Source organism: Neoarius graeffei, chromosome 9, assembly GCF_027579695.1.
Source record: "Neoarius graeffei isolate fNeoGra1 chromosome 9, fNeoGra1.pri, whole genome shotgun sequence".
In the NCBI taxonomy this organism is placed as follows: Eukaryota; Metazoa; Chordata; class Actinopteri; order Siluriformes; family Ariidae; genus Neoarius; species Neoarius graeffei.
The window spans coordinates 21,762,796-21,787,476 of NC_083577.1; the positions used below are offsets into that span (position 1 = coordinate 21,762,796).

At 41.1% G+C, this 24,681-nt stretch overlaps 1 protein-coding gene across 1 annotated transcript in view; it reads right to left on the minus strand.

Moving 5' to 3' along the window:
* Positions 1-20,219, minus strand: part of gypc (glycophorin C (Gerbich blood group)) — a 74,025-nt gene extending 53,806 nt beyond the window's left edge. The window contains exons 1-2 of the mRNA XM_060929197.1: positions 19,913-20,219; positions 10,872-10,984 (exon numbers count right to left, since the gene is read on the minus strand). Of these exons, the coding sequence (XP_060785180.1) occupies positions 10,872-10,947 (76 nt within the window). The 5' untranslated portion in view covers positions 10,948-10,984; positions 19,913-20,219. The remainder of the gene's footprint in view (positions 1-10,871; positions 10,985-19,912) is intronic.
* Positions 20,220-24,681: the final 4,462 nt, after the last annotated feature.

Consider the following 24,681-nt stretch of genomic DNA (forward strand, 5'->3'; position numbering starts at 1 on the left):
TGCTGGGCTAGTCTTACAAGGCATGCAGTGTGAAAGAAACACACACACACACACCACACACTTTCATCCTCCTCCAGGAAGTAGACAGAGGGAAAAAAAAAATGCAGTTCTGCTCCTCACATTGTTTTTCCCCCCCACTCAAGCTCCCTGACTCCTCCATTTATTTACATCGATTTTCCTGTCCTTGCCATCTTCTCTCTCACTTTTGCACTTCCTTTTCCTCTCACCTCACCTTCCACTACCTCTGTTGCTCTTTATTCAGGTGAAAATAACATAGTAGCTCAGCAGCCTGGGGGAAAAAAAAAAAAGAAAGAAAACTCCAAACAAACCATGATTTATGAATGACAATAAAATGATCCATAGAGTATTAATATGTGTACATATGGTACAGTAATCACTTTATTTTATTTTTCACTTAACAGTACAGTTTAGATCCAGTCATAAGCAGTGCTGGTCCTATTAATTCCAATTTACTGCAGTGAGACAAAATCATTTCAGTCCACATATTGTCATGTGCCCTTCATTTTAAATGCCTTCATCGCCTCAGTTTTTAGCACTGCAAAGAATTATGAAGGTACAGATAATTTAATGCCTTTTTCTATGAAAATTGTGCCACTTCTGATTTCTGTGTCCATTAAGCATAATTCCCTGTCTTTAAGCAAAGGCTAAATGGTCCTGTCTCACTTCTTACAATCCATTAGATGTCCACTTATTACCCAGATTCTAACTGAATACAACTGACTGGATGGTTTTATCCGTAGGAAATAACAAGTCCCAATCTCTCAGTTGTAGTTACATCATTTAATGAACAGAATCATCATTAAAAAAATGTATTTTGTGTATATAAAAAAAAAATTATATATATATATATATATATATATATATATATATATATATATATATATATAAAATAAATTAAAAAAAAAAATATATAAAATAATTATATATCATCTCTAGCCGCTTTATCCTGTTCTACAGGGTCACAGGCAAGCTGGAGCCTATCCCAGCTGACTACAGGCGAGAGGCGGGGTACACCCTGGACAAGTCGCCAGGTCATCACAGGGCTGACACAGACAACCATTCACACCTACGGTCAATTTAGAGTCACCAGTTAACCTAACCTGCATGTCTTTGGACTGTGGGGGAAACCAGAGCACCCGGAGGAAACCCACGCGGACACGGGGAGAACATGCAAACTCCACACAGAAAGGCCCTCGCCGGCCACGGGGCTCGAACCCGGACCTTCTTGCTGTGAGGCGACAGCGCTAACCACTACACCACCATGCCGCCCCATATATATATATATATATATACACACACACACACACACACACACATATACACACACACTCACTCACACACACGTACACACACTTGTGGCTTTATATGTCATCTTCTGCTGCTATCCATTGTGCTGCTGCAAACAGGAAATGCTCATTGTGGGATAATAAAAGGTATTCTTATCTTAAAGCTAAATTAATTAAATACCAAGTCATACAGAAGAAGAAATAATAAAAGTAATAAGCCATGAGAGGTTGTGCTTCACACCGATTTGATCATGGTTAAGGGTGTTGTTTGGCACGACATGAAGTGATCTTTTCAAGCATGTATGATATTCTGGGTAATAAATCTTGTAGTACAAGTAGCTCTTTTACAAGTAGCAAGAACAGCAATGGAAAACAGCCAACGAGTGTCTGAGAGGAAATCAAATTCATTTGCAGTCACGTGCAGCAGATCCCTGAATCCAGCTTATCGTCAGTCATCTGTTGATGTCTTTCCAACTACATCCAAATTATTTGACTTGTTGAACCCAACCGGTCATATAAAAAAAATAAATTAAATTCCTGGTGGCGAACAATATTAAAATAATGATCTCCCCCCCCCCCCACCTCCAGTTCTCTTGGCAGAACAGACAGTTCTCATTGTTTCCATTCTCCCAATCAATGCTTCCTCCACATTTTTTCTCCTTACTTCTCTTTCCTAGTTTCCGTTACAAAAAAAAAAATTGTGCAGAATGACATGACAGACAGCTCTGGCATTTATTTTTTGTGAGAAAGCAGGATTTGGGGATCAGATCCCATGCTTCACCCAGGCTCACTCTAAGTGAAAAAGACTGTGCAGTGTGTGAGCATCTTTGGGATTGCTTGTGCAGTGCGCATACTGCTTCAGATCACAAGTGATAAAAGGTCATGTAATATTAACAGCATAGCATTTCTGAGATTTTGGAGTATAAACACTACCCTCGAGTGTTTACATACATGTACGAATGCCAACAGAAGTGCAGATGTGACACGGATTCCCTCCCTCCCTGTGCAACATGCTCTGTTTTGATCTGGGTTCACGCCATATGCTTTTGTTTATATTTCCATGTACTTTTGTCTCTGTGCTCTGTCTCCACCCCTGTCCTGACATTGGTGTGTGACCTGACTGTTTTCACCTGTTCTGTGGTTTGTATTGATTAGTTTGTTTATTACCTTCGCCCACTTTATTGGAGGTGGTTATGTTTTCACCTTTGTTTCTTCTCAGCACATCTCAAAAAGTACAGTAGTGAAGGGATTTTGATGAAATTTGGAGGAAAAGGTAAGCCATGGGCCAAGGAACAATTGATTAGATTCTGATGCAAATCCAGATATGTGGCTTGGTGGGGTATGCACTCTACTGAGTGCCCTTCTTGTTTATTACCTCTGCAAACTTTGTTGGAGGAGGGTTATGTTTTTGCTTCCATTTGTTTGTTTGCTTGTCTGTTCCCAATGTAACTCAAAAAGTAGTGAAGGGATTTGGATGAAATTTGGAGGAAAAGGTGAGCCATAAGTCAAGGAACAATTGATTAGATTTTGATGCAAATCAAGATCTGTATATATAGACCCACGATCCAGATGTGTATTCAGATCCAGGATTTATTATTTTTTTTTTTTGTCTGTTCCCAATATAACTCAAAGTAGTGAATGGTTGGTTTTTGATGGAAAGTTGAGCTATGGGCCAAGAAACAATTGATTAGATTTTAATGCAAATTTGAATATGTATCTGGATCCAGGATATTTTTGCCTGTTCCTAATGTAACTCAAAAAGTAGTGAACAGATTTGGATGAAATTTGGTGGAAAGGTGGGCCATGGGCCAAGGAACAATTGATTAGATTTTGATGTAAATGTGACTTGGTGGGGTATGTGCTCTACTGAGTGCCCTTATAGTTGATTACCTCTGCAAACCTTGTTGGAGGAGGTTATGTGCTTGCTTCCATTTGTCTGATTGCCTGTTCCCAATGTAACTCAAAAGTAGTGAACAGATTTGGAGGAAATGTGAACCGTGGGCCAAGGAACAATTGATTTAGATTTTGACGCAAATCCAGATGTGTGTGGATCCAGGATTGTTTTCTCTGTTCCCAATGTAACTCAAAGAGTAGTGAACAGATTTGGATGAAATTTGGTGCACAGCTTTAATATTATCCTCAGTTCAAGTGATGAGATTTTGATGTTATGTGGCTTGGTAGAGGTATGCACTCTACCTAGTGCCCTTCTAACTTACTTCCTGCTGTGTTTTTAATAATAGTTTTGTGAAGCATCATCATGTCATTCAGCTTAAACCTTAATTTCTTAACACCTTAGTTGCCAAGTCCTTGTGTAAAATTTCCTACTTTTTGACCCTCACTTGTTTGCCATGTCTTACAAATGTGGGTTATTCTAGTTGTAGTTTGTAGCGGTCAATTTTTTTTTTTTTTAATTTTGCTCTTTGGTTGCATGCCCTTTGATTTCTATTGGAAAGAAATCCTTGCCTTTCTTGCAGTAAATACCATTTAAATATCCTCCAGTCTAGTTCTAAAGTAAATGATATTGCTTTCTTTGGAGGCTTTGATCCTAAATGGGGTGACTTGATTAAAAGAATTGCATGCATACAATTAGTGCTCATACTTGCTTCGACAAATTCTATATGAAGATCCAGATCAGATCCAGACATCAGTGATGAATAATTAAAGTTAGACGGCCTTTTGATTTAATAAAATCGGTGAAATGTAGCTCCCTCTGAAATTTGATCATTGTGATGTTTATTTCTGGAATATCTTAAAACAAACAAAAAACCCCAGGCCATTCTGTAGCTGGGAAGTTATTTAATTTGAGGGGATTCCTGAGCAAATAACGTGCATGAAATTGCTCGCGTTGCGCAGTCAAGCAGACAGAGGAAGTCCGTGTACGAATGTACAGGTTTACCTTCTTTTAGGTTTTATGGCAGCTGGCATCCAGTGTTGCATTACTGCCATCTACAGGTTTACCTTTAACTGTGCACCGACAGTTCCATCATTCTGTCACTAAACGAACAGCTGATCACACCGAAGTGCTCGCTGACCGCCGATATTTATTAGTTTGGCCCTGCATTTCCTTTCCCTTGCAACATAACGTTTTTTCTTCTTGCTTTCCATTACTGTAGTCGGTCTTTCACATTTCATTCGCACACTCACATCCTCAATTTTTCTCTCCTGTTTCAAATTTGTATCCCACAATGCCTTGCGTGAATGGGGAAGTCCACCACGTGATGCATCTTGAATTGAGTCATGGTGAAGCAGGGAGGGAAAAAAAAAAAAAAAACACACACACACACACACACACACGTGTGTATTTTTTTTTTCTTATATACATAAGGGTGTATGTATATATAGGGCCGGGGCAGCACGGTGGTGTAGTGGTTAGCGCTGTCGCCTCACAGCAAGAAGGTCCTGGGTTCAAGCCCCGTGGCCAGCGAGGGCCTTTCTGTGCGGAGTTTGCATGTTCTCCCCATGGGTTTCCTCTGGGTGCTCCGGTTTCCCCCACAGTCCAAAGACATGCAGGTTAGGTTAACTGGTGACTCTAAATTGACTGTAGGTGTGAATGTGAGTGTGAATGGTTGTCTATGTATCAGCCCTGTGATGACCTGGCAACTTGTCCAGGGTGTACCCTGCCTTTCACCCATAGTCAGCTGGGATAGGCTCCAGCTTGCCTGCAGAAGGATAAAGCAGCTAGAGATAAGGAGATGAGATATTTAGGGCCACATGGCCCAAAATTCATTAATTGCTCCATTTATTTAAAAAAAAGGTCTGTGATTTGAATTCAGTAGCTTTTGGTCCACTAAACAAAAATAATTGGGTGTCAGGAAAATTATTTTTATGACCTGTACTTCAAATATGAAAGGTAGTCTACCTTTAAGTCAAAAGTTGACAGACTAATACAGTACCTATTTATAAGGGTTGATGAAGGGGGGGGGGGGGGGTATTTTTAAAATGCATGTTAAGGATCTTTTTCTCTGCATGTCACACAGGCCTCTAGTCTCAAGAGGCAACATATTTTGCATTCCTACTCCACCCGTAGGTTTTGCCCTCATTAGGACTTCTATATTTATTGCACTGTTTGGGGCAAGTCTTTGCCACTTGTTGCCTTAATAAGCCTTTTCCCATTTGATTTTTTTTTTTTCACCTTTTGATCATACTTTGACCTAGATACAGTCTTAAGTTTGTATTTTAATTGCACGATGTCTTGTCCCTGCTAGATTTTGATGCCTGCACTGATGTTAAATCACAGCTCAAATAATGACATGCTGTATATATTATACCTCTCACACATTCAGCTTCTTTTATCGGAAGTAGTCTCGCAGAAAACAAATTAGTCAGGAAACTTTCATGTGGCAACTGATTATAGTAATGGTAATGTAATGTATGTGACTAATTATTTGTCTTTTAAAACCTCCTGGAGTCTGTCACACTGCACCAAGATTAATGATCGGATCCTATTTTCACATTCATCATTTTGATCTGTGGTAAGAAATTGGGTTAGGCATGTTTGGCCAAAAAGAAGCAGGCAGTACAAGTTATTTATTTACAAGACCCTTTTATGGGCTGTATTCTCATAAATTATATTAGCAATAAGAGTAATGTAAGTTACAGATTTTCATTGTTTTGCTCATTTTTGGTGATACATTTGAAACTACTAGACTGTGGCGCCATTGGAGAAAAAAATAAACTGCATCAAAAATTAGGAATATAGACACAGTTTTTAAGTGATGCAGTCAACCAGGCTTGAAATAACAGTGCCCTACGTGATTGGTAAAGCAATTGCTTTCATGGTCCGCACCCAGTTTGCCTTCAAAAAAAACCCACTGTCCTACAGCAGTGTGCCAGTCAGAGGCCATGCTGCGCGTGTGTTTTTCTCACTTCTATCCAATCAACACTTGAAATGTCACAGCAGGAAGTCATCAATTAGCACAGAGATCAACTCTTTCCCATCCTCTTCAGGGACCAAGGCAGCCAGGGGTGGTGTAACTTTTTATGCACATTTAAACATCACTATCCAAACAAGCAGCAGGTGACCACCTCAAGCTCCTCTGGAAATTGGTGTCTGCTACTAGTTTCTCAACACAGGACTGTGTCCGCAACCCTGAAACCACCTTGATGCCTTTTCAGGTTGGTAGCACAGTGTGAGACGAGTAAGACCACACACTGTTTTTAAAAAAAAAACCCCTCTGGGAGGAATATCACAGCTTTGATGACCAGAAAGGGCATACAAGTCTGAGAAGTGCCAAGCCCGTGTTTCCTATATGCTCAAGCAAAACAAATTTTGCATTTCTAGAGGCTGGAGAAGTTGGTTTTATCTACTTCCTGTAGCAAAAATAAATGGGACTTAAAAAATGTAGAAGTTTGAAAAAGCAGACATGCCCACTGGATTAGACAGACTTATAAATAAAACGCATCTCCACGGCTTTTCTAGCATGCAGCTTTCAAGTGTCGCTCACTTTCACGTCTCTAGGCTCCCCCACTGCTCTGAAGCAAAGAGACTTGTCGCTGTGTATCCATGTGTTCATTTCCTGTTTGGAGTCACCCATAGCTTGAGGGAATAGCATGACGTTTGAAGGAGGATAAAAAAAAAGTCTATGCCATATACCATAAATGAAGCTTCAGTGCTGCGAGTTTCTTGACTTCTTTGCTCGAACCTCAGCCCAAAGCATCAGCAGATCATTCTGAATGTTGAAAACATTACAAGCATTCAAACCCAGCTTCACAGTGTATGATTTTACCGTAACACGCAACAACAAAATTTCTGACACTGCCAGAGTTATCTTTAATTAAAATCTCAGCATGTGAGCGCTGCTCCAACACTCCTCTAAAAGCCATCAGTTGGAGGATGAATATACAGTATAGCAAATAGACAAAGAAAGATCCTTACAATCTCAAACTTTTCCATTTATGCAAACTTGTTTTCTGCATCGTGCTTACGATTTCTCCCACAGTCCAAAGACGTGCAGGTTAGGCTAATTGGTGGCTCTAAATTGACTGTAGGTGTGCATGGTTGTTTGTCTCCATGTGTCAGCCCTGTGATGATCTGGTGACTTGCCCAGGGTGTACCCCGCCTCTCACCCATAGTCAGCTAGGATAGGCTCCAGCTTGCCCGTAACCCTGCACAGGATAAGTAGTTACAGATAACAGATGGACATCACATCAAGCTTGGGGAAGCCATGGCCTAATGGTTGGAGAAGCAGTTTTGGGACCAAAGGGTCACTGGTTTGATTACCTGGACCAGTAGGAATGGCTTGAGCAAGGTACCCAACCCCCTACTGTTCCCTGGGCTGCCCACTGCTGTGGTGGGTCAGGATCCTGGTGTACGTCGCTCTGGATAAGAGAGTCTGCTAAATGCCTGTAATGTAAGTTGTGATGTAATGATATAAACGTGTACTGTAGTGCTTCAGCATGCAGCTGGGGTTCACTGGGGGTGACCACACCCAGCAAGCACTGGAGTCCTTCCAGTGATGTGCTATTCCAGGCCAGAGGTTGACAAAGTACCCAACTTCATTACTTAAGTCAAAGTACAGATCCCACTGGTCAATGTTACATCCGATACAAGTGAAAGTTGTACAGTCAAATTTTAACTTAAATTAAAAAGTACCGCAGTACTTGCTTTTAAAAATACTTAAGTATTAAAAGTACATGTCAATGCATCATTGTATTATTGCCACAGCGCTTACAAAACCTAACGCTGTTACCAAAGACAGAAAATGTGAATTCACAAAATGAACACATGCTGTGCCATCATGGTGGTTTAACGTTAAGCTGGCTAGTCAGTGAAGCTCCACCTGACATGCTAGCAAACTCTTCAAACTTGAAAATCATATTGGGTAGCTAACGCTACTAGAAAAGAGAAATTTCTACAATTTTGTTTATTTGGCAAGATTATGCTAAAATGCATTTCTGAAAGGACTTCAGACAAGTTAACGCAACTCCGTTTTTACCTGCCAACTAACAGTGTCCAAGTTAACCATGTGTAAACGTTAGCCGTGGACAAGGCTACGGCAACTGTCAGGAAAATCCATAGAAAGTCATTTGACTAACCAGACTGCATAACTATTGCAATGTAATCGCTAGCTCTAAAAGCACAGACAACTTCATTACAAGCTTTCTCTTGGAATAAAAGGTTTACAGCCCTCAATATGCTTCTGCAGGTTGGACAGCGAGTTTTTGTAGGCCGTGATGAGATTCGTCTTTGGCAAACAAAGCAAACATTTGAAATGAAATGAATCTTTAATCCTTTCAGAAAACTGAAACATGGGTGTGTGTGCATTCCCCAGAAGAACCACCTCCTTCTGTTATCAACAGTGTTAAATAGTGCTGCAGAGAAAATCACTGAACTTGATTTTATACAGTCTATGGACATGACCCTAGTGATTACTGATAGGCTGTCTCAGTGTCACCTGCAAAAAAAAAAAAAAGTTTTAGAAACGAAAAGAAAACCTCTACTTTCAAAGCTGCTTCATAGTAACAAGGACCTTGATAGAAATGTAGTGGAGTGAAAAGTACGATATTTTTCAGAAACGTAGTGATGTTAGTCATAAGTTTCCAAAAAAAAAAAAAAAAGTACAGATAGTCCAAAAAAAAAAAAAGTGTACGTCGGTACAGTACTCAAGTAAATGTACTTCGTTACTCTCTACCTCTGTTCCAGGGTATTGTAATACTGTAGCTTCGCTTATGTTTTATCAGCATGTGTGACACTGTGAACACAGCAGACTTGTTTTCTGCATCATGCTAACTGATTATGTAATGCAGAACACTGCAATTTAATCACAGGTTATCTGAGAGAGAGAACATTATCATACAGTCTGCTATAGAACTCAATGAAGGTTGTATTGGGATCATAAATTTATACACTGTTCTTTGACTGAAATAAGCCTACAGGAGAAATACAGTTCAATTAAACCTTTTAAATGCAGATATGATCATAACAGCCACCTCTCCCTTTGTACTATTCTGTATTTTTCTTTTCTTACACATTATATCCTGATTTTTATTTTTATAAATGTATTTTTTTAAAATAAAAATGTTGTCTCCTTTATCAAGTCAATAAGGCATGTGATTTGTCCTAAGTCTTAACAGTACAGAGTGGCATAATAATGAATAAAATCAAACTACCAGTAGTTCCTCAAAAAATAGCAGAAAAGCTCAATTTGTGGTATGGGGCAAGAAATAGACACTGAGATTGCAAGTCAGCTTCATTTCTTCCAATGCACGGCTGCCTGTGAAATGCAAAAGGCTGTCAAGGTGCAGGTCTGAATGCGAGACTGGATACCAGTAGGTCAGTTGACAAAAACTTGACATTACATTACAGGCATTTAGCAGACGCTCTTATTCAGAGCGATGTACAACAATACCCAGAGCAGCCTGGGGAGCAGTTAGGGGTTAGGTGCCTTGCTCAAGGGCACTTCAGCCATTCCTGGTGGTCCAGGGAATCAAAGCGGCGACTTTTATGCCATGGCTTCCCCCATAGACACACCTTCTAATTCAATGTTTTTGCTTTATTTTTATTAATTAAAATACACTTCATGTCTTAAAGTAATGATAGAGGTCGTTTCTCTTTACTTAGTTGAGCGGTTCTTGACAGAATATGGATTACTACAGTTGTGGAATAGGGCCATTTTATTATTTAGATTTTTATTATTTACCATTTGATCTCCGATGCATTAAGAAGGCGAGAAATTAATCCACTAAGTTTTGATGAGGCACCTGTTAATTGAAAAGCATTTCAAGTGATTACCTCATGAAACTGGTTAAGATAATGCTAAGTGTGCAAAAAGTGTCAAGGGAAATGCTGGCTACTTTTTTTTTTAATATTTGTATATTATACAAAATAATGACAATACAACTACAACCCCGATTCCAAAAAAGTTGGGACAAAGTACAAATTGTAAATAAAAACGGAATGCAATGATGTGGAAGTTTCAAAATTCCATATTTTATTCAGAATAGAACATAGATGACATATCAAATGTTTAAACTGTTTAAAGAATCGGGGTTGTACTTTGTCCCAACTTTTTTGGAATCGGGGTTGTAAATGCTTTTAAACAGGTTGGGGTGTTTGGATATACCACAGGTATAACTACTACAGGTATTCTCAGCAGGTAATAGAGCCTCAAGCTCACCACACTCCTACTGGTTCTTCACATCTCACTCACATCTCTTTATTAAAGGTCTGACTGTGTTGTGGTGTCAGTGTACATGGACAGTTTTTCTGCATGCATTGGAAATATTGTGGAATTGTGATTGACACACAGTATTGATGAAATATTGTTTCCTTTCATGGCAGGCCTGAGAAAGGGGAATGCTGGATGGAGGAGTCGAACTTCTATATCAATAATGGGGTTGAATGCTGTGCAGTTCCTTTCTACTTCTTAAAAATAATTGAGGCTAGGCATTTCAGAAATGTATACTATTAATAGCAGAACCTGAAATGCAGTCAGGTCTTTCAAATGTCACATATTCATGAGAGAGAGAGAGAGAGAGAGAGAGAGAGAGAGAGAGCACTCACATGCACAGTGTTCAGTCTGCGCAGGTCCTGAATGTATTAAATCCACAAAACTCCATACTCACCCACATTTTCGAGCTCTGCCTTTATGGATTCAGTTGCGTTAGATGCCATTCTCATTGAGTCGGGCCTCAGACACATGTGAGGAAATGTCCACGAGAGAGACTGAAGGGAACAGCTGAGAAAGAGAGAGGGAGTGGGTGATTAGAGATGATATGGTGACTGTTGAGAGAGAATGTGGAGGGAGGAGGGAGGGATTGCTTCACTTGGATCTCAAGTCACAATGGAGACAGAGGGAGGAAATGGCTGAAGGCTTGTGTTAGACTTTTTCTGTTCCAAGATTAACAAGCGATTAAGTCACGGCATCTGAACCGTGCATCTGTTATTTTGCACAGCCATAAAAAGTGTTACCCATTGTATGTATACTCATTTTCTTCCTCTCTCTACAATCTAACTATGAACCATATCGAACTTGGCCAGCCATAGATGGCTGAACGGTTATATTTAGCTTAATCAATTCTTCCCTAAAGCTGCTTTTACCCACCATCTGCTTCACTATGAAAAGATTCTGAATTTGAAGCCACTTCCAATTAACAAGGTTCTTAATTCCTAATTTTAACTTATAACTCAATTTCCAGTCAAACCTGGGAAATTAAAAAAAACACTCTTTTTGTAAGGTACCGTTTACAAAATAGCTTCCGCCCAGGGGATGCCACAAATGCAAGAATTAGTTTGTTATTCTGTTTTTATGTTGGGATTTCCCCCCCGGGCGGCACGGTGGTGTAGTGGTTAGCGCCGTCGCCTCACAGCAAGAAGGTCCTGGGTTCGAGCCCCGTGGCCGGCGAGGGCCTTTCTGTGTGGAGTTTGCATGTTCTCCCCGTGTCCGCGTGGGTTTCCTCCGGGTGCTCCGGTTTCCCCCACAGTCCAAAGACATGCAGGTTAGGTTAACTGGTGACTCCAAATTGACCGTAGGTGTGAATGGTTGTCTGTGTCTATGTGTCAGCCCTGTGATGACCTGGCGACTTGTCCAGGGTGTACCCCGCCTTTCGCCCGTAGTCAGCTGGGATAGGCTCCAGCTTGCCTGCGACCCTGTAGAAGGATAAAGAGGCTAGAGATAATGAGATGAGATTCCCCCCCCCCCCTCGTGCTCTCCCTTTTTTTTGTGGTGTAGTGTAAATTTCCACATGGAGCTCTTAATGCAGTACTAGTCACTCCATGAGCACAGAGTAAAAACGAAATTAACCTGCTCTCTCAGGACTTTGTTTTGGTCGACCTTGGAGATTGTTCTGATGGTTAATAAATACTAGAATAGGAGGAAATGGAATCGAGAGACTGACGTAACACGTTATCACACTCACTCCACTGCTGCTATTTGCTGTCAGTCAAAAGGCTTCAAGGTTGTCCAACCTGTTACCCATTTGACTTGTACACCATCAGAGCATTTGCTCCACCACAAAACACGTCAGTACCTAGACATTTACAAGTGAACTGTGAAATTGACTGGTGAGTAATTGCAGCAAAGGATGCCTCGAGATAGTTCTGGCCTCTTCTTTTGTTTTTTTTTTTTTGTATTAAAGTTCCAATACGTTCCATCTCTCAGGTAGAAAGACATTATTTGCTCAGCTCTCAAGTACTGTACTTGGGACTGAAAACTGGTCAAGAAAGAGACTTAATTTTTTTAAATGATAAAGAATATTTACTGCATTCACATTTGTATTAAAAAGATATGTAGATAAATCAGTGCTTCATCGATAAGGACTTGGGTTTTAACATTTGGCTAATAAAGAAGACAAAACTGAGGGTGCTTTACTATCTTTATAAGGACCATTGACATTAATTGGCTGCGTTTAACAGTTATTCCATTCAATCTTGTCATACATGGCTTAATAGCCGACAAGGTGCCATTAAGCCATGTATGACGAGACTGCATGGAATAACAGTTTTATTCTATCCACATTCATGGAACTGAGAAACTGAGCATTTTTATTTTTTGAAAATTTGATAAATTAAAACTTTATACAAAACGTCCAACAAAATTTCCGCTTGGAATGTAAACAAACCGATGAAATGACCGTAGCAATTTGTGAAATTCTATAATAATTCTTGAAAAAAAGTTCTTACCATCAAATACTTTTATTCCATTTTGTTTTTTTCTTAATTTTTGGGGTTTTGTTTGAGTCAAGTTTTTACTTCATCCTTTGTTGGTTCAGCAACACGTTCCGCCATTTTGTTTTTCTCTACTCACGGTATATGAGCGGAGAGCCTAGTAGTAGAGTAGCCAGTCAGAGCATGCAATTGCTCATATCCAGTGGATGTGAACAGAAAGATTATGCTACTGCTAGTTCTTTGGCTTTTTTTTTGGCTGTACTTTTCTGATGAGACTCAGCCAAACATTTGGACATGACCAAAACTATATCATGTCCTATATTTAATTAGGTGAGAAGTTAGTTGGTCCACACCAATATACAAGACATTCCCACACACAATCAGTCCTTTCCTGCTATGCCACAGGATGTAAGCTGTATCCCCTCCATAAGTTTTCCTGTTTGCTGTGACAGAGGTGAAATTGAATCTGTGAATCAGTGATAGAACCAATTTAAAACACTTGCTCCTGCATGCCAGAAAAAAAAAATGTTGCGTATAGATGGTAAAGTGTCTTTTGGTGACTGTTTGACTAGTAGCTAAATGTCTACATATATTTCCCCAATTGAAAGGTTTTGAAGCCAGCATGTGAAGTCATGCCTGTCCCAACAGACCAGCTAAGATGAGACTGATTTCAATGTCAGATGTACAATGATGAAAAACCAATCCTCTTTTGTATCATGAAAGTTTAAGATGCTGCCCTACAATGGCACTGTCCACTGAGAAGCAGGAACTGAATCATTCTGTGGCGATGGAGTTTCCTCAGATACAGATAGTAAACCATAGGTGCTACAGAAGGCAACTAGACTTGCTTGAAATCCTTGAAGACATGTCACCTCTCATCCAAAAGGCTTCAGTTCTGTCTGACTAGTAGGGAGTTCCAGGTATTAATCCTCTAGTGCAGTGGTTTTCAAAGTGGGGGCCGTGGCCCCCTGGGGGGCCACCAGGGGGACCTCAGAAAGTTGGAGGGACGATAAAAAAAAAAAAATTGCGGAAAAAAAAATACTTTTTAAAAATAATTATTAAATATTGTAATTAGTTTTTTAATCATTATAAAATATAATTATTAATAATAATGCATCATATCGAGGGCGGCACGGTGGTGTAGTGGTTAGCGCTGTCGCCTCACAGCAAGAAGGTCCGGGTTCGAGCCCCGTGGCCAGCGAGGGCCTTTCTGTGTGGAGTTTGCATGTTCTCCCCGTGTCCGCGTGGGTTTCCTCCGGGTGCTCCGGTTTCCCCCACAGTCCAAAGACATGCAGGTTAGGTTAACTGGTGACTCTAAATTGACCGTAGGTGTGAATGTGAATGGTTGTCTGTGTCTATGTGTCAGCCCTGTGATGACCTGGTGACTTGTCCAGGGTGTACCCCGCCTTTCGCCCATAGTCAGCTGGGATGGGCTCCAGCTTGCCTGCGACCCTGTAGAAGGATGGAGCGGCTGGAGATAATGAGATGAGAGACATCATATCGAAACGTTGTTTGCCATGCTCATCTCTCCGATTGCCTGTGACATTGCGGTTTGCACCATTTATCAAGCTGCTTTGCTCCTCAAGCTAGCGTATTGCTAGCGCAAAATGGACAGGTTTTTGAAGAAGAGACCGAAGGAACAAACCAACAGCCCTGCTGTGGAGGGCACTGCTGCGAAAAAAAACCTAAGAAGTCCTGGCCAACTAAAATACGAGGCAGCATACATTAAGGATGGCTTTACAGCCATACAGAAAAATGGCCATGATTGCCCAAAATGTGTCCTCTGTCTGGAGACCCTGTCAAACGAGTGCTTAAAACCTTCGAAACTTCAGCGTCACTTGGTACAAAAACATCTGACAGATGCCGAAAAAACAGTAGATTTCTTCAGACGCAAAGAAGAGCATTTGGTCAGGCAATCTGCTGCATTCATCTAGCAAGCTACTGTCCCCGAGTGGGCCCTGAAGGCATCATTTTTAGCCTCGTACCACATTGCTTGTGCTAAAAAACCTCACTCAATTGGAGAAGATTTGATTTTACCAGCCACCAAAGACATTGTCCGAGAATTGCTTGGTGAGGATGCTGCCAAAAAAACAAACAAACAAACAAAAAAAACCACGATGCTGTCCCACTCTCTGATAACACCGTGAGCCGACGGATTGGTGACATGGCTCAAGACGTATCTGCTCAGCTGTTGGAGCAGGTGAGAGCCAGCAAATACTTCACACTTCAGCTGGATGAGAGCACAGATTTATCCAATGAGGCCCAACTGCTTGTGTACATCAGATTTATTTCACAGGAAAGATTTGTGGAGGAAATACTATTTTGTAAACCACTTGAAAGAAGAACTACTGGGAAAGACATTTTTCAAGTTTTGGACGATTACATCGAGTCTAACGGATTGGACTGGACCCGTTGTGTGGGGGTGTGTTCGGACGGAGCCGCGGCAATGACCAGGAAGATCAGTGGAGTGACCGCTCTCATTAAGCAGAAGGCCCCGCATGTAATGGCCACACACTGCATGCTCCATCGCGAGGCACTGGTCGCAAAAAGGATGGATAATGAGTTGAATCAGGTACTACAGGAGGTTATACAGTTTATTGTTCAGTGCGAAAATATTTGTGTTGAAAACGTTAGTTAGTATTCTTATGCTAAACAAATGTAACAGTTATCGACTATTGAATAAAAGTAAGAGAAAACATTCTAAAAAGTTGATGTTTCTTTACATATTTTGTAGCATTGTCTGTGGGTTTGCAAAGGGGGTCCCCGGCCAGAAGCTAATGCTGTTTGGGGGGCCTTGGCATGGAAAGGTTTGGGAACCCCTGCTCTAATGGACCAAAAGAAGCCCTAAAGAGAGTCAGAGGTCACATGGGTTGTTGACCCTCTGTCATCTTGTAGGTGTTAGGGTCCCTAGGGGCTGGGTGTGAATGGTTTTAGCAGCCTAAAGGGTCGTTAGGGTGATCTGTGGGTTGTTGGCTCTCTCTGCCATCATGCAAGTCACTGAAATCAGCCGAGTCTTGGTGTGGATGTGTATTCGGTTTTCTGGGAAGTTTGCCAAGAACTGCATTGTAGGTGGCTGATAAGTGGTGTCTCAGACCACCTCCTCTGTTCAGCGATGGTCGTTTCAGGTTGACAAAAGATGGCTTCTTTTACTCCTCTTTCAAACCACCAGTCTTATCTGGCTAAATGTGTACATTGCAGTCCTGAAATGAGTGTCCTTTTGTTATTGAGATGAAGATAGACTGCAGAGTCCTGGCCTGAGGAACTGGCTCTCCTGTATTGAGCCATGCACCTGTGAAATGGTTGTTTCATTTCCCCCAATGTACAGGTCTGTGCATTCCTCACTGCATTGAATTGTGTACACTACATTGTCCTGTTTGTGTCTGGGTATTCTGTCCTTAGGGTGGACCAATTTCTGCCTCAGTGTTACTGGGTCTGAAGTGTACAGGGATGTTGCGTTTGTAGAAGATCCTCCTGAGTTTTTCAGATGGTCCAGGATTGTACAGAATGACCGTGTTCTTGTGTTTGTTGCCATTTTCTTCCCTGTCTGTTGGGATACCTGCACTCCTCAAATGGTTCCTCGATGCGTTTTTGCTCCTTCTCTCCCCCCACCCCCACTGTTGTAGGAATGTTCTGAGCCCTGGGATGTAAGGTTCTAATAACCCCCCAATTTGTGTTTCAGTGGTGGTGTTGCCTTCTTTAGCACCTATGGTTTACTATGACCCGAATAACTGAGAACCTTCACAGACATACAGATGTTAAGTTCTGGAGTAAGATGACTCAGTGTGACATGCCATCCACAAGGTTTTCAAGCATATTGGTTGGCTCTGAGGAGATTAAACATGTCAATCTGTCTGCTGCCACACCATACTAATCATCAGTGAAGACAAGTGAGTCGGTTCATTGGCAACTGCACTGTAAAGTCCCATGTCACAGGATGAGAATCTTCATTTCACTGATCTCAATAGACCTGTAGAGTCTGTCTCCTCTTGTGGTCATACTGATGTATTTTTCTCTTGGAGAAATAGTGGACTTCAGATTTCTGTTTTGTATTGTGCCTCTGCATTTCCTTTCCTCACTTTCTGTCCTTGAGTTTAAGCTCCTCCCTCTAAGGAAGCGAGGAAAGAATGCAAGGAAAGGAAAGTCAGGAGAAGGTTGGAGTAATCAAGAACAAAAATATTTACCAAACTAGAAGGGCACTCGGTAGAGTGCATCACCAAGCCTCCACCAAGCCACATACAGCATTATCAATATCAAATCACTTGACCCTTGGATAATACTAAAGCCATGCAACAAATGCCATCCAAATCCGTTCACTACTTTTGAGTTATTTTGGGAACAAACACAAATGGAAGCGAAAACATAACCGCCTCCAGCAAACTTGGCAGAAGTAATGGGACATCCTTGCTCACTGAAGTGTCACCTTAGAACTACTCTAGTGAATTCACATTGGTATACAGTACCAGTCAAAAGTTTTTCTGTATTTTTCTACATTGTAGAACAATACTGAAGACATCAAAACTATGAAATAAATGGAACATGTATGGAATTGTGGTAAACAAAAAAGACCCAAAATGTTTCATGTTTTAGATTCTTCAAAGTATCCAGCATTTACCTTGATACTTTGCACACGATTGGCATTACCTTAACCAGCTTCATGAGGTAGTCACCTGGAACGCTTTTCAATTAACAGGTATGCCTCGTCAAGAGTTAGTGGATTAATTTCTCACCTTCTTAATGCATCTAAGATCAAAACAGTAGATAATAAAATAGCCCTATTCCACAACTGTAGTAACTCATATTAGGTCAACTACTCAACTAAGTAAAGAGAAACGACATCCATCATTAATTTAAAGATATGAAGGGACTTAAAAATAATCATTGACTTGGGTGTGTCCAAACTATTGACTAGTATTGTATATCAGATATGACAATAGAGAGGAGTAATTAGGCCTATAAACATTATTGCATGTGTTTAAAAGTGACATGGTTAAATCTTGAGGTTTTTGACTAAACATGATTCTACTCATCACACGACTTAAAAGGATTATAAAAGCACAGCATATTTTAATTGACTTCCATTCAAGAATTTTATTTGTACTCATTGTTTATGTAACAAGCATTATTAATGTTTTATTTGTGGTATTTTATTGTTGGAGGGGTGGCATGGTGGTGTAGTGGTTAGCACTGTCGCTTCACAGCAAAGTGGTTTTGGGTTCGAGCTTAGTGGCAGACAGGGGCCTTTCTGTGCGGAGTTTGCATGTTCTCCCCGTGTCTGCGTGGGTTTCCTCTGGGTGCTCCGATTTCCCCCAAAGACATGCAGGTTAGGCTAACTGGTGGCTTTAAATTGACCGTAGGTATGAATGTGAATGATTGCTTGTCTCTGTGTCAACCCTGCGATGACCTGGCCACTTGTCCAGGGTGTACCCTGCCTCTTGCCCATAGTCAGCTAGGATAGGTTCCAGCTTGCCTGTGACCCTGCACAGGATAAGTGGTTACAGATAATGGATGGATGGGATATTGCGAGAGGTGAAGCATTTATGCACCCCATGTTACAATAAAATCTTCCCTGTAGGAAACAGCTGTGCTCTAGAAGCCTCCCATCTCCTCTTCCTTTGAGTCCTCCAAGTGCATTTTAGGAATTCATACACCTTTATAGATTGCTGATTAATATCATGGAGTCAAGAAGGCATCAATTACAACATCATTGCCATGCACCACTGTAGTCTTCTGTTAATATTTCGCTGCTATTGCTTATTACCACTGCCAGCTTTGTTGGACATTTTGTTTTTGCCTCAATTTGTTTGTTCCTAACACAAGTCAAAAGTAGTGAATGGATTTGGATGAAATTTGGTGGAAAGGTGGGCCATGGGTCAAGGAACAATTGATAAGATTTTGAGGCAAATCCAGATACCATATGTACGTAGATCCAGGATTGTTTTGTCTGTTCCCAACGTAACTCAAAACACAGTGAACAGATTTGAATGAAATTTGGTGGACATCTTTAGTATTAGCCTAGGTTCTAGTGCTTGAGATTTGGATATGTGGCTTGGCAGAGGCATGTACTCTACTCTCCCAAGTGTCCTTCTAGTTCCTTTTAAAAATATCCATTACTTGAGAGACGACTGCAACAAGTGGGAGATATTCCATGCAGGAATACCTTGAGACATTTTGTTTGCCAATCCTGAAAACACATTACAAATATTTGATACAAATACATAAAAATGTAAGCTATGTTGTTTTAAGTCACAAAGTTGCTCTCAGTGCTTCTAATCTACTGAAAAACAAGGCGGTCCGGTCTGTTGGGTTGTTAGGCTGGTTCAACACATGGGGGGGGGGCTAGGACTACCTAAGAATATCAGCAATGAACCAGGAAATAGTTCTACAGTGATAATACGATAGACATGCATTATGACAATTGTCAGTCAGCCTGGCTGGATAGTCTAGAACAATTTCTTTCAAGCCCTGGACAACCTTCATTCATTTTATTGTTTCAGTATAAAAATGGTACGAAAAACTGTTCCAGATCACCCCCCACCCCAATAGGATTTCTATACATTTAGGTTGAAAGCATACATTATTTAAAACTATTTCTATTAATCGTGTTTCTTCTCAAACAGCTTTAAGGTCATGCTCTGCCTAAACATCTGTAGACATGTCAACACCAACACTACAGTGTGTAGATGTCCAGCCACACTATAAAGCATGACAAGTGCAAGCAGTTGTGCATCCAGTTCTCCCATGGCACACTTTTGGCAAACCAAAATTCAACCACAAAACTCTTTCTGAACTTTCAGTTCCTTTTCAAATTTGCATTTTATCATCACACTTGGAGGAGGGGGAAAAAACAAAAACACGTCAACACGGATGTCAGCAGTGGAGCAGTTTAGAGAAAAAGTAAAAAACAAAATTGCTTTTTGACATCAGTGACTGAAGTTCTGATTAGAAAGACTAGAATGTGTTTTTTTTAAACTTAAAAATAGCAAATAAGTGTCCAACTTACCAACTTTCTCTGAACTGTCTTGCAACAAGTTGTGTGACTGCATCCACAATCTCCTCCTCCTCCTGAACAGGAAATGCTTCCTTAGACAGCTCAGGACATTAGGAAGTGACTGTTCCTGTCTAAGCAAGGAAAGGCACAGCTGCCTGTTCAAGTTGTGATACTCTATGATCACCACCTTCTTCTAGTGTGTGGTTCGGTCTGATGAGCTGTATGTGAACTTCTTTTTGTGGTTTTCTTTTTCTTCAGTTTCCTCCTCCACCCTGAATTATTCCCTTATGAACCATCTGTGCTGCTTTCGACCCTCCCCCTGGCCGTGTAAATAACCCACAGCTGTTGTCAGTACAGGGTCTGGGAAAGTAGTACAGGGTGGAGAGGAACAGGAAGAGAGATATGGACAGAAACAGACTCTAGTTGTTAGATAATTTTTTTTTCTGAAATATTGGCCTGGAATAATTGCATGAAAGTCGAGTTAGTATCATGACACGTGCTTTGGGAGCATTCTGCTATTTACAGATACTGATTAGAAGTTTGTGCTGAAATGTCTGATACCATAAACTTGCTCATTTTAACTTGCATGCTCTTTGAAATCTTTAACAAGATTACATTCAAGTTAAAATGTCACATCCTTCTAACAACAGATGGTTTATACTGCCTGTGTGTTACTTCATCTATTTTAAATTATTATTCCTTACAATCATCCCAGTCAGGATGTTGCAAATCAAGCTTGTGCAGTTAGACTAATGTTAATGCTGACATATTAAACCCCTTTTCCACAAGTTGACACAGATCCCTGAGACCTTTTATTAAACCTTTGTGACTTGTTTGGGTCAAAATACTACAAGGATAAAACACCACAGCTCCTTCTCACCCTGTCTAAACAGCCCTTTTCAAAACTGCTCATTTGAGGCCTGTTCCTTTAAATGATAATAAGACACTGATAACCACACACCCCCCTTCTGCCAGCCAATCAGATAGCACGCTCCTCATGAATATTCATTCACAAAAGCAGCTCTCAAGCTGTGAGTGGAGATCCTGAGATGAAGAGGTGGTGTAATTCTAATGAGTGACATACAGTACTGTGTATAAGTCTTTGGCCCCTTAATTTTAATACAAACTTTGTTAGATTTCTATTTTATGACGTCTACAGTTGTGGTCAGAAGTTTAAATACAGTGACGTGAATGTCATCTTGGATATGAATGTCATGGCAATATTTGGGCTTTCAGTCATTTCTTTGAACTGCTCTTTTTCTGTGGCAGAATGATTGTACAGCATACAGCTTTCATATAAAAAAAACCACTAGAATTTAGTGCACAAGTTTTAAATTTTTGGGTTTTATGAAATCAACACAGGGTCAAAATTATACATACAGGGTGAAAATTTTACATACGCTCACTTGGATTATTAATTCAGAGGTGCTGAAACTTCCAAAATGTCTCTTATCTTGCCAAGGCTGAGGTCTCTTAACTTCCTATTAGTGATCATGAGTGACTACAGCTGGTAACTTCTCTGTGCCTTCATAAGGCCCCGGTCACACCGCCTGAACTTTGCTGGAGCGTTCCTGGAGCGGTGAAAAAAATTCATCACCGCTCGTAACCGTTCACCACCGTTTAACAAAAGTTGGCCCCTGTTAAAGCAACGCTGTATACACTTGGCCACCGCTGATGTTTCTCGAGGGGCCCTCCTAACGCTCCGAAAGTTTTGAGCTGCACAAAATATTGCGAGCGGTGAGGAGGGGGCAATTTTCCGCTCTGGCAAAGTTCACCCCCGCTCCACCAACGCCCAGTCAAAGTTTGGCACCGCTAGATGCAAGTTCGTGGACGCTTGGGTCCGCTAGGTCAACGCAGAAATCTTGAACGCTGGACCACCGCTGCTTCACCAGCGTTGCCCGGGCGGCGATTAAACGTTGCACAAACTTCGGTGGAGCGGTTGTAAGCGTTTTACGAGTGGACACGGGGTTGCTGGAACGGTGTCGGGCGTTGAAGCAGCTATCCATGGCGGCGATGAACTTTGGTTTGGCGTTGATATAGAGGTGTCGGAGCGGGACCAGAATTTGGCTATAAATACGGGGAGAAATGGACCAGGAGCTCATTTGGAATCGAGCTGCCGTTGAGTTCAGACCTCATCTATATCGAATTTGCTCAAAGTTACAGTAAAACTGTATCACCATGGATGCTGAGAGACTTGCTATGATTGGTGCACTAGTCCAGCAGCAGAATCAGAACCTCCTCAGATTGCAACAAGCTGTTGACAGAAGGAGAAGAGAGAGAAGAAGGAGAGACAGAGTTGTGTGGGTCAGACAGTGGATACTGAGAAGGCCTGAACATGGACTGTATGACAAGCTGATGGTGGAGCTTCTATCAAAAATCTATCAGAACTTGTATCAAAATGATCCGTTCAGCTCCGTAGTCACAAGTGGTATGCCGCTAAACCAACTTTATACCCCCACCGAGCCAAAGCCCGCATGCGCAGAATGCCGCTATACCAACGCTCGCGTCACCGCTAAACCAACGCTTGCTACCGCTCGCTACCGCTAAAGCAACGCCGGCTTCAGCGGTGCACCGCTAAGCCAATGCCCATGTTTTCGATTTTTTTTCCCATTTTGTGCGCGGTGATGAGCGTTGTCGAAATTCGGCCCCCCCTCCCTACCGTTCAAGGAACGCTCCAGCAAAGTTCGGGCGGTGTGACTGGGGCCTAAAAAGGGCTTGTTTACAGCATTTATTGGATTGACCAACACGCAGTAAAATGGGAAGTCCAAGGAGCTCAGTGCAGATCTGAGAAAGAGGATCGCAGATATACACAACTCCAGAATGTCTCTTGGAGCCATTTCTAAACAACTGCAAATTTCAAGATCAGTTCAAACAACTGTATCCAAGTTATTGTGAAGTGTAGTCACTTTCCCAAGCCACTTTGCTTCAAGAAAACCCAAACTGTCACCCTCAGCTGAAAGGAAATTGGCTTGGATGGTCAGGAACAACCTGGGAACCACCATGGCACAGCCCTGCCATGAACTGGAAGCTGATGGATCACTGTCTACAGTTCAGATCACCATGGACTAAGAGGCTGCTATCCAAGAAATAACCCCCTGCTCCAAAATTGACACCTTCAAGCTTTAGCTAAAGTTTGAAGCTGACCACACGGAGAAAGAAAAAGCTTTCCTCCAGAAGGCTGTATGGTCAGATGAGAGAAAGATTGAGTTGTTTGGCCACAATGGCCACCATGTACAGAGGGACACTGTAGCAGCTGGTGGTGGTGGTAGGATCATCATGCTCTGGGGCTGTTTTGCTGCCAGTGGAACTGGTTCATTGCACAAAGTGAATGGAATAATGAAGAAGGAAGGCTACCTCAAAATTCTTCAGCATAAACCATCAAACTTGAACATGACTTGGGAGTTACAACAGGACAATGAACCCAAACACGCATCAGAGCTGGTTGTGGAGGATAAAGCAGGCTAATATTAAGCTTAAAACAAGTCCTGACATCAACCCTATTGAAAATATATGGACCGTGCTTATAAGTCGAGTCCATGCCAAGAAAAAAAATAATAGAACTCTACCAATTCTACCATGAAGAGTTGTGAAATATCCAACCAGAATTCTGCCAGAAGCTTGTTCATGGTAAACAAAAATGTTTGGTCAAGGTGAATTTTGTGAAGAGACTTTTTACCCAAATATTAGGTGTGCTGTATGTATATTTTTTACCCTGTATGTATAATTTTGACCCTGTGTTGATTTTCAGAAAACCCAAAGGAAATTAAAACTTGTGCACCAAATTCTAGTGTTTTTTTAACGAAAGATGTATGCTGTACAATCATTCTGCCACAGAAAAAGAACAGTTCAAAGAAATGACTAAAAGCCCAAATATCACCATGACATTCATATCCAAGATGACATTCATGTCACTGTATGTAAACTTCTGACCACAACTGTACATTATCGAGTCAGTACAAAACATTTTAGAGTTCCAAACATTCATTTTGCAGCACAAAATTAAATGTTACAGAAAAGTTTGTATCTGAGCAGCATATTACATCAGAGACCATGTTTCAGATTAAAAAAGAAAGCATAATGAAGGCTGCTGGGTTTTGGTGCAAAATCAAGAAGCAAGTGTGCCAGTCAAAGTGTCCAGAAGAACTGTGGCTGGTTCTGTAAGATGCTCAGTAAAACCTACAGCTCATGTCCTTATAAAACTGCACTCATTGTACCTGAGACTTTTTTTTAAAGCAAAGGGTCGTCTCACACCAAATATTGACTTTGTTATAGATTTCTATTTTATGTTAAGGCAGCACAGTGGTGTAGTGGTTAGAGCTGTCGCCTCACAGTAAGAAGGTTCTGGGTTTGAGCCCAGTGGCCGACGGGGGGCCTTTGAGTGGAGTTTGCATGTTTTCCCTGTGTCTGCGTGGGTTTCCCCCACAGTCCAAAGACATGCAGGTTAAGTGGAAGAAAAGAAACTGACTGAGTGTCTTATTTCAGAGTTTGTGTGTTGTTCAGCACTCAAGATACCCGAGTGCACTGAAAGTGACTTTTTCATAATCTGTCCCCTATAAAATTGCCTTATGGAACTACAGTATACCGCAACTCAATGTATAGATTTCTAAAAATTAAAAAGAAATAACTGCTTTACCCTTCTGTTTGAAGAGCATTTAAAAACATGCATCTGTAACTTTCAAACAAGTCAAGTTTATTTTTATAGCGCTTTTAACAATGGACATTGCCGCAAAGCAGCTTTACAGATAATTAAAGACTTTAAACATGAGCTAAATTTATTCCCA